Source organism: Strix aluco, chromosome 4, assembly GCF_031877795.1.
Source record: "Strix aluco isolate bStrAlu1 chromosome 4, bStrAlu1.hap1, whole genome shotgun sequence".
NCBI lineage: Eukaryota > Metazoa > Chordata > Aves > Strigiformes > Strigidae > Strix > Strix aluco.
Genome location: NC_133934.1, coordinates 60,576,617 through 60,592,464, shown reverse-complemented (window position 1 = coordinate 60,592,464; position 15,848 = coordinate 60,576,617). Strand labels below are relative to the sequence as shown.

Here is a 15,848-nt window from a genome sequence, read left to right as displayed (position 1 = left end):
CGGACGGGCCCCACCACGCAGCAGCGCCGCACACCAGCTATTCGCAGCACTGACAGGCAAACATGGCGGGTCCCGCCAGCACCCTAGTGCCGCGCGGGTCAGCTTCACGCGCGGGGCGGCTTCACGCGCGGGGCGGCTTCACGCGCGCGCCCCCGCCCCGCCCCTTTCCTCCCTCCGCGCACGCGCCGCCCGCTCTCTCCCCGCCCCTCCGCCCGCGGCGCCCCGTGACGCGCGGAGCGTAAACAAAGCGGTGCACTCTGGGAAGAGGGAATCGTTACGTGCAGGAAGGGGGAGCCTCCATCTTAGGCGCTCGAAGCGTCGCGGCGGCATGGCGGCTGATAGCCGGGAGGAAAAAGGTACTGCGGTGGGGGCAGTGGCTAGGCCCCGGGGAGGGGGGATGGCCCAGGTAGGCCCCTCCCGCCCGAGCCATCCCCCCTCCTCTGCCCAGGGCCTGCTTGGTTGCTGGTGCTGGGCCTTCACTCTGGGAGACGTCCGTGAGGAGAGCGGAGGGGACCGCTGGTGGGGCCGGGAGGCCCTCTTCGAGGACGATTTTCGTAGTCTTTAGACGTGGCGTGTGGGGAAACGCTCCCTGTTGTGTGCTGGGGTGCTGGAGGCGATAGGACCATCGTGCCGTAGTGTGATGGCCCGGCGGCAGCGGGCTCGGGGCAAGGTGACTTGGACAGCGGGAATTAGGAGTAAGTTTGTAGGCCATCAGTTTAACGTTTTTGGCAGTGAGTTACTGCTGCTTCTTGCAGAAGGTATCTGCTTTTTTGTAATTCTGTTTGCATCCCTAGCCATATTGTTTGCAGGATTTTCTGCCGAGGAACGTAGTTACTTTAGCAAGCAGAAGCTGACGTTGGAATGTAATTCTGGTGGGTTTTGCTCGGCTTTTTGCGGTCAGTTATGCTTTCTGGGCACTGTGGGTAAATAAGTTTGAATTAAAGGAATTAAATTGAATTAAACGTTTCCAGGGTAATGTATATTCACAAGTCTTATAACTGCCTGTCAGTGTACGTGGAAGCTGAAGTGATCCACATGTTGTCTATAAGGTTATATGAGTCAGTCCTTGCAAAATAGCCCGTCTAAGAATTAGAAACAAAGTTTGGATGGAGAAGGTTGCTGTTTAGTGGTTAGTGCAGATAACAGCAATGTTATAAAAAAGGTAAAGGATCACTCTGGTTTAATTTACATTGGTTTGGATTTCTATGGAATACATTTCATGAAAAGTTTTTTGCAGGATAAAATGTCTTTTACAGAGTGGTGAAAGTTTGTTGTCTCTAATATTTATTGTGAAACTAGATCACATGGAGAAGTCCCACTAGATTTTGTTAAAACTGATAAGTAAAATTATTTTAGGTGCTTGATTCTTAACGGTGTTATTGTAAGACTGATGGGATGGGATACGATCAGGTTGTGTTGAAACAGAGGTGAGGTGCCACCTTGGATAAGCAGTGAAATTGGAATGTTTACTATTGTCATCTATAAATTTCTACTCATATAATCATTTATCCAGATGGGCTTGAATTTTTTTATTCTTTGGGGGTTTTTTTTGTTTAAATTACTAACAGTGGTCAAGTCATGAGTAGCAGACAAGAAATGTTTCTATATTTCTTATTTTAATTTGCCTTTAACTTTCTGTTCTATGAAAAGGATTAATCTGACTGAATAGCAGGTGTTAATGCGCATTGGTTTGTAACTGAACTTATTTCTACTGTAAATGCAACGTTATTTTTATGTTCCTTTTGGAAAAGAACTGCTATTTCACTGCTTTAAAAAAGTGGAAATAAATCTTGCATACCTTTTTAGTTTGAAATTGCCTGGTCTTACCTCCTCTGCGTACCAAATCAGATTTTTGCTTGGACCCTTCCTTGAATAGATTTAACAGCTACAGCCAACGGAGGAAAAATGGCCTCCCCAGGTTACTTCCCTGCTGTTTCAGGTGAGTTAAATTTATTCATGGAAGGATCCAACACACGCCTGAATCAACAAAAGATGAGTTTCAGGAGACCCCAGTTGGGAGTGTCTGTAATGAAAAGGACTCATTTGGACCTTCCTCCTTCAGCAGTGATGAACTGTAAGAAATCTCTCCTTTACCGGTTTTCTGTTTCTTTTTTCGTGCTTTTCTTGATGCTTATCTTGATCTGTGAGATAATTCAGCTTATCAGGTTGAACACTAAGTGACAGTTCAGTGGGTGGAGTCATCTTGTGGAAGTCAGTCGAGCAAGTGAGAGATGGGAACTGTGTGTTCAGATTGCCCTTTTTGCATCACCAGACCACTAAATCTGGGAATTTATTTTTAAATAAATCTGATAGATGTATCTACAGAAAGGGGTGTGAGGGGAACTCATCCTGCTCGTGTCTTTTGTGTAGTTGTTTAAGGTTCCAACTATACATCAGGCCCACTTAAACTGGAAAGGAATTATCAGAGAGTATGTGTCAGGCTTGCTTATTCCCTTATATTTTCCTTATTTTCTCATTTATTTCTGAACCAGCTGATAGATGAGTCTTTAAGCACCTCTGAATGCTACAGCAGTAGCTAGGTGAAATTTAGTTTACTCAAGTATGCTGTTGCCTCACCAAAAGGGAAGCAAAACTAAGGTTCAATACATGTGATCTGAGATGGGTGATATATTTAATACTCTAATCCTAGTGCACATCTTTTTCGTTAGTCTCCAGTAAAAAAAAATCTTGTTCTCTGAACTTGCCTAGTCTTCCGTGGGGAAGCATAATGCAAGCCAGGAAATTGCAGCCTGCATTTAGCAGTTAACAGCCATGAATCTGACTTCTGTATCTCATTGGTAACAGCAAAAATATTTGCTGTGGATATATAGGTATCTGCAAACACAAAGGGAGGTACCAAAGAGAATTATGATGTAGCTTCGTGTTATATTTAAATGCTCTCTAACTGTAAACTGCCAGGGAAAGGCTGGATCCACCTCTCTGCACTGCTTCCTTTTGCATCAGCTACAGCAATTGTGCAGTTCAGGGGCTGCTTCTATATTTTTCCCTACCACAGAAAATGTGGAGAAATGCCAGCAGGAAAGCTAGCACACATGCTGGCTTCAGATTCAGTGGTATATACTAGAGATACAATTATAGTACTAACTTTTTTTCTCATACGGATTGTGTCTTTCATTAATATCAAGCTGTAAAACTTCTCTTGTGACGCAGCTCAAGATTTTGAGGTAGACAAGTTGCCAAACTCTGGGGAACTTTGTTTGCTGCCTTACCCTGATTTTGTCCAGTACAGGAGTTCTTACCTGCTGCTTTATTATGTTGTACAATGTGTCTTCTATAGATACTGTTAACTAGCTGAATCCTTGGAGTTTGCTCTGCTTTCCTTTTCTTGAACACAGAAAGTAGAGTCAATCGTAGCAATATAAAGTGAAAAGGGCTAAGAATTCCAGAGTTTAGGAGAAGTATGAGGTTCCAAAATGAATATATTTTCTGTTATTTTTCCATTTGCATGCTTAGTCTTACTTCACTCTTTTAGTGCTTGAAATGTAGATCTGCTGTCTTTAAGCTGGTGAATCCTTTGTTTTCAGGCAAAGTGAAACAGAGTCAGAAACAGTGACAAATTTTAAAAGTTGTGTGACCAAGTGTGGTCATTTACTGCTTCTAGCATGAATTTCCTTAAACTTTTACCCTTTCACCAACGTGAATTAATTGTAGTGTTTTTTTCAGAGCAGCTCAGAATGAATTATGCAGCAAATAAGTACTACTTTCCCCTTCTTCAGTGGGGTGACCTAGCTCATGCTCTTGCTAACTTTCCCTGTTGCATTTTTTTCTACTTGTAAGTGAACCACAAAACTCACCCTTCTAATGCAGCAACAACAACAAAAATAATGGGGCAGGAAGGGAACTATTTTAAGTGCAAGTTCTTCAGGGTTTTGAGATGAGAGGTCCCTCCTCTTTGCTTATGGCACTCAGAGTATCTCCTAGTCTCCTTTATCTCAAATTTTGTACAGGCTTTTTCATTAAGCTTTCATTTGTAGGTCAGCTTTCCTGCAAAGCTAGTATGACATGAGGAGCCAACTTGGACCTTATTCAGAGGCCTAAATGCATCCTGTGACATATTTTAATTCTTTTACGGGCTTTGTTACATCCTTGCAACTGAAATTGTGGAAATACATCAAGAGGATGTTAATTTTTTCCTTGTGGCAGATTTGTAACCCTAAAGCAAATGTTTGGGCTTGTAAATAGTGCTTCTACTGGACTTTTTATAATTATTTTTAACTTTGTTTTCAGATGGTGAACTGAATGTTCTGGATGACATTTTGACTGATGCTCCTGATCAAGATGATGAGCTGTATAACCCTGACAGCGAGCAAGATAAAAGTGAGAAAAAGGGTAGGTGACTTTGGTAGTAGATGTCCTGCGGGCACATGAATGGTAAAAACCGTCTTTCTTATTAGGGTTAAAGTCTTTGAAGTAGCGACTCCTATAACCAGATTCAAAGAGTGAAGGAGTTCCACAAGTCTTTATTTCATGGATACCTGCTTTTTCACCTGACCTTCCAAGCAAACAGTTAACTAGGTTTCCTTTTGTCTCAAAAGCAATTGCTGGGTCTGGCTAGTTGTGAATTCACTTGCTGCTGCATGATGACTGTCGTTTTTGGTTTGATGAAGTGAAGTAGAAATGGAGCAAGGGGGTCCCATAAGTCTGGTTCCAGCTCAGTTCCTGATTTGGATTTAGGCCAATCCCATAAGCATTTAATTTAGCATTCCTATATATAAAATTTAGCAAATGCCTGTGAAAGCCTAAAGGATTGCTCTTTTAAAGTAAAATGTATGTTTTAGAACATGAGCTGTCCTGACAAGCAGTTTTGAGTGTTGCAAAGCCTGCAAGTGGAAGATGCTACCTATGACTGCAACAGGGAAATTAACCAAAGTAGAGAAACTAGGAGCCTCTGCACAGTTTTTGGTTTGATACACAGAATAACATTGAACTTGGTATCTCTTTCTATTTAAGGATCAAAAAGAAAAACTGACAGGATGGAAAACGCTGAAAACAAGAGACAGAAACCTTCTGTGCATTCATCGAGGCAGATGATGCCAAAGCCTCCTAGTTCATCAGTTAGCAATAACAAGAGAATAGTGAGTACGAAAGGAAAACCAGTATCAGAATACAAGAATGAGGAGTACCAGAGGTCTGATAGAAACAAGCGCCCAGATGGTGATCGAAAGACGCGCATGTCAAGCAGTTCCAGGGAACCTTATAAAGGACAACCAGACAAAACTTGCATGAGGAAGAGGGATATTGACAGAAGGGCGAAGTCTTCTACTCCAGATGGTTCAGAGGTATTAAATATTCTTGCTGCCTTATAAATAGAGCAATTATATGAGACTTTTATAAGGCACATTCTCTTAGGACTGTGTGTGCATCCTGACAGTGTTATATGACTGCTGATTCACTTTTTCTTTAAACATCAGAGAATCAGGCATGATGTGGATAGAAGACCAAGCAGATCCAGCCATTCTTCTAAAGAAGAGGTGAACTCTGAGGAATATTGTTCAGATCACGAGACTGGCAGTAGTGGTTCCTCTGAACAAGGCAATACAGAGAATGAGGAGGAAGGAATGGAAGAAGAGGAAGATGATGAAGGGGAGGAGGATGAAGAGGTGGAAGAGGATGGGGAGGAGGATGAAGAAGAGTATGAACAGGATGAGCGAGATCAGAAGGAAGGAAATGACTATGACACACGAAGTGAAGCCAGCGATTCTGATTCTGAATCTGCCTCTTTCACAGATGGATCAGTCAGATCTGGGTCTGGTTCAGATGCATCAGGTAGGTAACACAAAACACCTTGCCATTGAAAGCTTGGGTGCTTTTAAAAATAACCACTTCCTGACTATGTCAAAAGTAAGCCTTAGTAGCACAAGTCAGTAAGATATTAATTATGAAATATCATAGGCAAGGAAAAAAATCTACTGAAAAGCGGTATTTCCTTACACCAAAACTTGTGAATATCATCAGTATTACCATGCTGAGGATTCATAGTGTTCTTGATTGCTTTGTCCTTGCCGTTCAATGCTTTGAAACGTTAGAATTAGTATTTTCTTAGGTATCTAATGGCATCTTTCTCATACGATTAATTTCAAGTTGGTGTTGAGCTGTTCTGTATTCACCTAGATGAGTGACCAGATAGACTAGTGTAGTAGAAACAGCATCTCCTGAGGGAAGGATAGTTGAGTCTTAAATAGCGACTGCCTTCAGCATAGGGAATCTAAACCTAAGTTGAAATTATTAGCTATTAGGGCGAACTTAGAGAAATGTTTTAAGCAGAAACTAGAAACAAATGCTTCGCAGTTGTATATATTACTGGTCCTAACTTACAGATGTGAAGCGTTAACGACGTAAATACTTTTGAGTTTGACTGTTTGGCTTTGTTTGGTTTTTTTGGGGGGGTTTGGGTTTTTTTTTGAGAAAGTGGCTTGCAATCCTGTTAAGATCTTGTGTATCTTCCTTGTCTGAAGTCTCCATAGGTGGTCATCCTGTTTAACATAATACCTTTTTTGGCTTAGCTCTGCTGTTTGGAATTAGAGAACAGAAAGGTGTAACCTAAAAGACAAGCGAAGCTGTAATAACTGTTCTAAAATGCTCTATAGTATAACATAACCCTTTTAAGAGTGGAAATAGTTGCCTGTGTGCCACAGTGTTTTGTTTTCATACTTCTTGCCATTTTGTTGAGCTCTTAGTGAATGAGCCTCTGTCACTGTCGCAACACAGTTTGTGCTCTGTGTTGCAAATTTGGCTGAAGGCTGGAGAGAAAAGCTAAACCACCCGTACTAAAACACCTAGAAGATAAACTCTCTCTCGAAACTTTGCAAGAATTACTAGATTTGTGGCATTTGTCTTCCTTTTGTGAATGAAAAGCTTGAATAATTAGTATTTGCTTCTTTGTGCGTGATAGTTCTGGGCAGCAACCACAATTTTCACGAGCAAGCCAGATGCTAACTTCACTATTACAGATGTCATTTTACTGTCTCAGTACTTTTTATCTCAGTTCTACCTGCCACTTGATATTTGTTATGGGTTTTTTTTTAGATGAGAAAAAGAAGGAAAGGAAGAGAGCTAGAGGTATCTCTCCGATTGTTTTTGACAGAAGTGGAAGTTCTGCATCAGAATCGTATGCAGGTATTCATTCCTTTTATTGCTTGTCATCCTGACTTGCATCAAATCTTAATGTGTAATCTAAAATAAATGTAACTGGCTGTAGAGGTTTATGGGATATGTAGCTTTGTATAATTTGGTATTGACTTCTGGCATGTTGTGTGTGGAAACCTTTGGGGGGAAGTAGGCTTTCTTGTTACTTTAATGCTATTCTGTTGCTTAAGTGGAATTTTCACTTTTTTTTTTTTAAACTTGGAAGATGATGATTCAGTGACTAGTTTTCTGAGTAGGAAATTGTTCAAATACTATTTTAAAAAAACAAACCCAAACCAAACAACCCAAAAACAAAACCAAAAAAACAAAACAAAACACTCGTGCACATTGAATAGTATTTTTTGTGTGTGTGGGTGCGCGCTAGAAAGCATAATTTGTCATGAATGAAAATTGTATGTGACAAGGCTGTAGAAATTGTATATTATCTCTATTAAGGCTCAATCTGAACAAATGTACTTTGGCTAAACACAGGTTCAGAAAAGAAGCATGAGAAATTATCATCTTCCGTTCGTGCTGTCCAAAAAGGTATCATTTAAATTTGAATTTTTAATGCATGCCCCATAGCAAGCCATTGTCTCTGTTCATTAAATTACCTGTTAGTAGTAATGTTCCGATATAAATCACTTTGAGCGCATAATTGTTCTGAGCATAACAAGTGAATCTTAATTTTGCACTTGTTGAGAGCAGTATGCAAAAAGTTCAGTCACTTTGCTCCTTGCAGAGATAGCAAAGCAAAAAATAAAGTGCTTACATCTGGAAAGAGGAACATTTCAGCATTCTCCATTGGACCACTTGTGCTGATACGAATGTTACCCAGTGTTTATCCAAAGATTCTTAAGTAAGAAAATAAGTCCTGTATATCGGAACATCACTGAATCATGCTAATTTTATTTTTTTTTCTTTATCTGAATATCATAAGTTTTAGTTTTGATTTGGTTTCCCCTGGCATTTTGTGCTCTACAGCTTATGCTTCAAGTTTCAAGTTGGGTGGTTGACTGTGATAATACATAGGTAGGAACTGGGTGGGATACAGTGTATTTTGAAGGAAACAACTACCTACACTCAAAACGTTTTTGACAACTATTAAATATTTACAGTTCAGCTTATTTGACACTTTGTTTTTTCAGACCAAACAAGTAAACTTAAATACATTCTCCAAGATGCAAGATTCTTTCTCATCAAGAGTAATAACCATGAAAATGTATCACTTGCTAAAGCAAAGGTATGTTGAATTTTTTTCAAACTGATCACTTTGTCTATTTTCAGACACACCCACCTTACTATAGAAAAGCATATAGATAGATACATTCTTTTCTCCATCACTCAGATCTTGACAGAAGCAAGATGAAAGCTACTGCTCCTTGATTTTTCAAGGGTAGCTATTCTGCTTCCACTGTAACCTAGAAGAGTTTCTAGACCATCAGTCATTTATCTTGATAAGAATAGGGTTAAAAAGGGGCTTCAAGGTCTGTTTGATAATGTCCTAAGTCAGCCTCCATTGGGAATGCTGTGATGGTATTTCCTCCCTTTCATCAGTACCTGTGTTCATATTGCTGTACTGTGAGGAGGTTCAGAAGGTTATTTTGGCTTTCATCCAATGCTATAAAAGTAATTTTTTTCAGTTGATTCAGGGATCTGAAGCCATATTGCAGAAATGTGTGCTTGGCAGTGCTGATGTAAGGGAGTTTTCTGGGAGGGCTTCCAGGGCGCTGGACTTCAGCTGCTGAGGAGTGGCGCTAGGCCACTCTGGTGGTTTTGTATTTGCATATGTTATTTGGAACAGCTTGTAGAGAAAATAGCTGATTTACTGTTATACAATATACACAAAGTAGGTGATTCTATTAATGAAGATTTTCTAAAATAGAATAGCTTTAAAACGATTAAATGAATCTTAAAATTCTGGGACGGGTTTGCGCCCCCCCCCCCCCCCCTCCGTCCACTTTGGGTCTGATCTGTGCAGTGCACACCATTCTGACTGGTGTTTGCTTCAGCTTTCTAGAGGAGTGTATCCTTTCTGTGCCTCATCCACCCTTGGGACTGCAACAGTATCCTTGTTCCTAAAGTTCTTGGAGTGGATGCTTTGTCTCTCTGTGTATAGGCATCAGTGCTTTGCCACTGCACTTTCACAGATCTGGCTTTTGTGATGCCAGTGTAATAAGTTGTTCTAGTTCACAGCAGGGCTTCACAAACAGCCTAAAGCAATATACGTCTGACTGAAAGCTTGTAAAAAAACCCCAAATGCTTCTCTGGTGACTCTAATGAATTGTCAGAGTCAGGCAAGCACTAATCTGAGCACAGAGTAGGACATGAGAACATATCTAGAATAAAAAAGGAAGCGAAGGAACGTTTTCTTTGATAGATCCTAGATCATATTCTGAGGCTGAAGTTTGAACATATTAAACCAGCATAAGCTTCTCCTCTGAGTTTTCCTAAAATGGATTGGGGAGCTAATCTTTCCGAAAAGTTATGCCACAAACTGGTATTCTATAGCTCAGCTCAGTTTGGTACCTTAAAACAAATGGGGTTTTATTGCGCATGGCTACGCAATGGCTGGTGAAAGGGAAAAGGTAGGAATTAGTAGGTGGGGATGTGAGAGGCTGAGACGTTTTGAGTTGGCTTGCTAATTTAAAATGTTGGTCTGGTGTCTTTTGAGTTTCTGGCCTTTCACTAAAAGAGTTTTAAAGTCTGCAAGCTGTCCTGAACAAATCTGTCATACTAAGAAGGCTACTGAAGTCCACCTGCCCACCTTTCAGTATATATGCTGCTGGTTTTTCATGATTTGTGTGTACTATATAATACATGAACTCCCAAAGTCACTTAAAACATACATTAAAAATACTAAAGGCAAAGGTTTTCATATATCTGTCCATCAATGTAATTACAAATGAAACCTTATAGATGGTCTAAATGCATCTGCAGTGTTCAAAAAAGATTGAAAAGCCAGTGTTTTAAAAGTTTTATAATGGGGCAGGCTAAAAATATTTTCTGAAGGAACTGAATTTAGCAATACCTTTCTCTTTCCGTTATCTTCTATCCCAGAACACTAGTTTAGTCTTGTTTTCCTGATCTGCACTATATACTTCTGTTAACTAAATCACTTGAGATGAACTCTTATATTTTGGTGGTGGGGTGGGGGTTGTTTTGTTTCAGGGAGTATGGTCAACACTTCCAGTGAATGAAAAGAAGCTTAATGCTGCATTTAGATCAGCGAGGAGTGTTATTTTGATATTTTCTGTAAGGGAGAGTGGCAAATTCCAAGGTAAGGGAAAGTGAGCTATTATCAAGGTAAGTAAGTGAAAGTGAGTTTTATGTGCAATAGTTTTTCTGTTGTGCCTTTGTTACAATTCATGTGAAATCCTTTAGGATTTGCAAGACTGTCTTCAGAGTCCCATCATGGAGGATCACCTATACACTGGGTGCTGCCTGCAGGAATGAATGCAAAAATGTTGGGAGGTGTCTTTAAAATTGACTGGATTTGCAGGTAAATAATTGTTCATTTATGTTGCTGTTTAGTAACAAGACATTATAATACTATTTCTGTGTATTACTCACTCAAGTGTTGACAGCATCCTTTTGAAAACTCAATTCAACCAGAGATCTGTCCTCCAATCTCCCCAAATCAATGCCTCCATGTTACTGAGCTTAGGACTCAGGTCTGTTCCTGACCTGCATGATAGAATATATTATATTTTTTTTAATGTAGAGAATTGATTAATTTAGAGATTTTTAACACTTGATTGTGTTCCTTCACTGATCTCTTGCACCGAGACCAGAAAACTGTATTCTCAAAAACTGCTCACTTGAACAGGCAGCTGTGGATAAGAGAGGAAAAAAATCCTGTAAGGACAGATCTGTATTCATCTGATGTCTTGGCATCTGACTGAACAAAGAAAATGCTACTGCTCTAAAATAACATATGAAATAGTACAGATATTTTGCATAACATATAGGTTGTGAGCAGTATCTTCATTGATTTAACTGAGTATGTCTTACAGAAGAGGTTTTAAACCTCTCTTAAGAAAAAGATCTATATCAATCCTGTGAAATACATTGCATGGTTGTACAAGCGCTTTGGGCTACCAAAAAGACTAAATACAGGGAAGGTGAGACTTTGAATTAGAGAAAAATCTAGGTAGGAAAGGTCTTCTGGAAGTTACTGACTCCCACCTGCAGCTCAAAGTGGTTCTGGTTTCATAGTTAGGTCAGATGCTCAGGGATTTATTTCAGTAGGTACCGTGAGCTACCACCTCACGTAGAGACTGGTCAGCATATTCAGATGGTGAGATAATAAGCAAGCATGTTCTTGATATTTTACAAAGACCAAAAAAAAAACTTTAAGATAGACTGTCATAGCATGGACTATACAAGTTAATACTGGAATAGGCCAAAGTGAAATCTTCAGTTACTAATACGTTCATTCAAAGACCTGACAGTGCAAAGGGTAACAGGATTATTTTGTATGTAATGTCCTGCTTTATGCGTTTTAAATTTTTTTTAACAAAAAATGGAGGCAAAACTATAAATGATGCCACTTGCATATTTAGGCGTGAATTGCCGTTCACTAAGTCTGCTCACCTGACCAATCCTTGGAATGAACATAAGCCAGTAAAGATTGGACGCGATGGACAGGTTTGTTAATTTATTTTTTTCTATAACCCACATCTTTTAGTGCTTGCTTTCAGCTTTGTATGTACAGAAGATTTGGAATCTTCTTAGATCACTTGTTACTTGCTGTAGAGTACTGTGACAAAGGCACTTAGCTTATTTCTGATGTTGTTGCCAAAGAAGGAAACGGAAAACAATACGATGCCAATTCTGTTGTCATCTTTGTGATTAAACAGTGTTTGATGCTTCAAAACTATGTGATATTTTGGATTTGAAATGTAATGTGCCTCGCATTGTATGGTGTGCAAACTTAAATAGCATCAGTTTTTAAGAACAAATTCTGGTGTTTCCAGCTGTGTTCTGTGTTGCTTTTTTTTTTTTTTTTAATACTGTATTGCTTAGAGCATAGACTCTACCATTATAAAGTATATGCTAAGTAAATTTTAAATGGGGTGGCTCTTTGTCTTGTCAGACATACCAGAGTGCCGGTATGTTGCTGCTGTCATCAAGTAACCCATCCTTGACTAAAATAACGGGTTCTGCTTTCTTAAGGCAAGATGGGAATTGCATAATCCCCATACAGTATGGAAAAATGGAGACTGCATTATTTTGCCCACAGATGCATTCACTTTTGGAAGCGGGAGTAAAACAATATTTTTGGTCTTGTTTTTAATTTAGTGTGAACTTTAAAAAAAAAAAAAAGAAAAAAGGTATTTCAGTTAACTTTTGTTTCTGTTATATGGTCAGGGGAATAAATTTTTTAATGTTTTGTCCACTTCACTATAGAGTTGCAATCCAGATGTGGGTTTCATCTTTTTCATAAAATTGCTGTACTGTTAAGTACTGGGCAAGCATTGTCTGATGCTTGCTCTCCCTGCTTTTCAACTCGGGTTATTTCCTGAAGTGGTTGTCGTTTATCCATATAAATTTTGTGTAACCCTGAATGGATCTCTCTTCTGAGGACGTACACTGAGCTGCTTGCATTTACGACATCCTTTGAAAAGGTGTTCTGCTGCCCTGCTAGTCACCAGGTTGAAGAAGCACTTTTTTGGATTGTTTTGCACCTGGCTCCTGCTAGCTTCACTGATGGCCCTGAGTTCTTGTACCAGAAGAGGGAGTCAACAAGTTGATCTCTGTCCCTCTCTCCTCCAGACAACTCATGTTGGACTCTCCCATTGTATCCGTCTTGTCCCCTGTACCCCATATATTCCTCTTTTATTCTAGGCTGGAGAAACCCGACCTCCTCAGTCATTACATGTAGAAATTGTTGCACTCATTCAATTATCCTTGGTGCCCTGCTTTGAAGCTTTTCCATTTCTACTGTCCCCCTATTTTTTGAGATGCAGGGGTCAGAACTGCACCCAGTATTTAAGGTGTGGGTGGAACATGGACTTCCAGTGTGGTATAATGACTTTCTCATTTTGTGCTCCTTTCCTGGTAATCCTGAACACACGATTTGCTTGTTTTGACTGCTGTCAAGCATTGAGCTGGTATTTTCATGGACCTGTCTATCATACACTGAAGAACTCCCTTTTGAGTGGTAATAGTCAGCATCATCAGGCCATGGCTTTATATGTGAAGCTGGGATGGATTTTTTCCTACGTGTGTCACTTTTCTCTCTGTAATAGGTGATCATTTTCTTTGTGATGAAAAACAGTCCTCTGATTTTGTAGCAAAACAGTGATGTGGCCTGTATGTCTCATGGGAAGATATGGTTGCCCCAAGTGTTGGACTATTTTATGAAAATTCTAAGTAGTGCCTAAAGAGTGAAAGGTAATGTAAGTGAATTTTGCTCTGTCTCTAGTGATACTGAAATCTCTTCGAAGTGGGGTTTTTTTTGTTGTTGTTAGTTTTTTTTTTAAATGTATGTTGTCGATGTATTTGGGGAGAGTTTCATTTCTTCAGTTTATAAACCACTACTGAACTTCTAACTAATTCTAGGAAATTGAGCCGGAATGTGGAACCCAACTTTGTCTTCTCTTCCCTCCTGATGAAAGTATTGACTTGTATCAAGTCATTCATAAAATGAGGCACAAGAGAAGAATGCACTCACAACCCCGATCAAGAGGACGCCCATCCCGTCGAGACCCCGTTCGGGACGTGGGAAGGTTAGAAACGTTCTTTGGACTGATAATAAGCACATGTATCAGAATAACGTGATGGAGGAATATGATTCGTCAAAGCTTTCCCTGCGATAAAGAAGAGAGAAAATCCTCAAATCAAGCTGCATGGACAAGTTTGTGGCTTCATTGAGGATTTCACATGGTTCCCCGGTCTGTCATTTTTCAAGAGGAAAATGGGGATCTTTGCTTTTGCAGAAAAAAGCTCTTAAAGTGCTGTCTAGTTTAGACTAGATTATTTATTGAGCTAATGCAACGTGTAATGCTAGCTGTAGGTAAGCTTGGCTTGATTATGAGCAGGCTAGATGGAGAGAAGGAAATATTTATATGCCAAAAATGTGTTAATATCTTGTAAAAGCCTTTTCTTTCAGGTGTGTCTCTGGATAAGCCTTATCAAATATGGGACTTTTATAAGGATCACTTAGAATTTTGCAGAAGATGCCGCCTCATTTTGAGGATAAAATATTTAAGTTATTTTGATATTCAAGAGGAGCATTATTGGGACTGTTTCAAATTGTGTCACCGTGATGTGTTAACCCCATTGCCAAATATTCTCTAACATGTAACCACTGAATTCACACATCTTGCTGAGCTTCTGAAAACAGTAGGTTCTTTCCAAAAGGGATCAAGTGGCCCTTGGAGACCCGGCAACAAACCAAAAAGAATGGCTGTTGCTGTGTCTGTATATACAACCTTTCCAGATGCTGGCAGTACCTGTGGACTTAAAGTATTTTTAGAGGATCGACATGGTTATTGATCACTGCTATATGAACTTAACATCATTTTCCAGAAAAAAAGGGGGGATAACTTGTTACAGAATTGGAGAAGTCTTTGCAAAGAACTGATATTAGCCCTTCTGCCAAACACCTTTTCCCCGTGTAGCCACTTTGCATACAGACTGATGTATGGTGTGGGCTGAAACCTATGGTTAAGTTTCCTCTTTGTGGAAACATCCTGTGGTAGGTACAGATACCCAACAAGAGTCCCCATTTCCTTGAGCTTAAAAAAAGGACATTGTAACGAGTAGGTAGGAGGAAACCTGGCAGCGCCCCCCCATTTTTGGCTTTAAAGGACTGAACACCAAGATGGCTTTTGAAGTTAAGCTAAGAGGTTTCCAGTGCAATAAAGTATACACAAGTGAAGGTTTTGCAATGGACTGCAAACTATACATATAACACCACCACACCTTCTCAAGCCTGCCAGGGCCTCCATTTATGTATGTGGCTTACAGCTTAAAGTCAGTAGTTGGACTACTATATGAACTGTTTCTATCATATTTTATACCGGTCGTAAATGCACTCTCAAAACTACAAGAAAGCGGTATGTTTATTCTTTACACCAGCTTTTATTTTCCTTGATCTGATTTTGCTGTAGATGCAACTGCTTTGATTTTTGGGCTTTTTGCTCATAGTAAAGAATCTGCTTTCATTTTAAAAAGCTTAGTAACTGGGTATGGTGGGCTTTAAAGACTGAAGTTGGGAAGGGGGAGGAGAAATTACTCTATAAAACTAAAAGCTACATGAGCTTGTTACTCAGTGAGCAAGTTGCACAGTAATTAAGCCATTTAAGAAAGTGTTAATTTCTTGTCGTAAGAATTTATATTGCTGGGGTGGGGGGAAGGGAATGGATTTGTAGCTGCTTTGTGCTCAGAAACACTGTTATGTTAGCATTGGAGTCTCCCATTAATGTTTATGTACCTTGGTGGAGCAAAATTAGCAGCCAGTTTTCAGTTTTTTATTAAACATAATAGCAACTGGAATGTAACTGCTTTATACTCAAACTTCCTCCCTGAGAGGGAAGTTCTTAAAAATAACATCTCTTCCATAAAAGAGGTGTTTGTATAGATAGGAGCCCCAGTTATTTTAATTATTAGAAAGCTTAAGCGTTCTTAAACTTTCTGTAAAAGGCACAGTTGCATTGCTGGTAAATTACTTAGAAGAGAAATTGCTAGAAATA

General features: G+C 39.6%; 1 protein-coding gene across 8 annotated transcripts in view; it reads left to right on the top strand.

The window, feature by feature from the left end:
- Positions 1-237: 237 nt before the first annotated feature.
- Positions 238-15,848, top strand: part of YTHDC1 (YTH N6-methyladenosine RNA binding protein C1) — a 32,922-nt gene continuing 17,311 nt past the window's right edge. For 2 of the 8 annotated variants that reach the window (XR_012623158.1, XM_074823295.1), the window contains exons 1-13: positions 242-356; positions 449-872; positions 1,877-2,074; positions 4,249-4,350; positions 4,972-5,300; positions 5,433-5,787; positions 7,048-7,137; positions 7,639-7,692; positions 8,295-8,389; positions 10,318-10,426; positions 10,531-10,648; positions 11,712-11,796; positions 13,714-13,880. Coding sequence is in view for 7 of the 8 variants with exons in the window: in XM_074823295.1 (XP_074679396.1) it covers positions 641-872; positions 1,877-2,074; positions 4,249-4,350; positions 4,972-5,300; positions 5,433-5,787; positions 7,048-7,137; positions 7,639-7,692; positions 8,295-8,389; positions 10,318-10,426; positions 10,531-10,648; positions 11,712-11,796; positions 13,714-13,880 (1,934 nt within the window). In the remaining variant the exon portion in view is untranslated. Of the gene's footprint in view, positions 357-448; positions 873-1,876; positions 2,075-4,248; positions 4,351-4,971; positions 5,301-5,432; positions 5,788-7,047; positions 7,138-7,638; positions 7,693-8,294; positions 8,390-10,317; positions 10,427-10,530; positions 10,649-11,711; positions 11,797-13,713; positions 13,881-15,848 lie in introns of all 8 variants that reach the window. The other 6 variants (XM_074823297.1, XM_074823301.1, XM_074823296.1 and 3 more) reach the window with 5 other exon arrangements.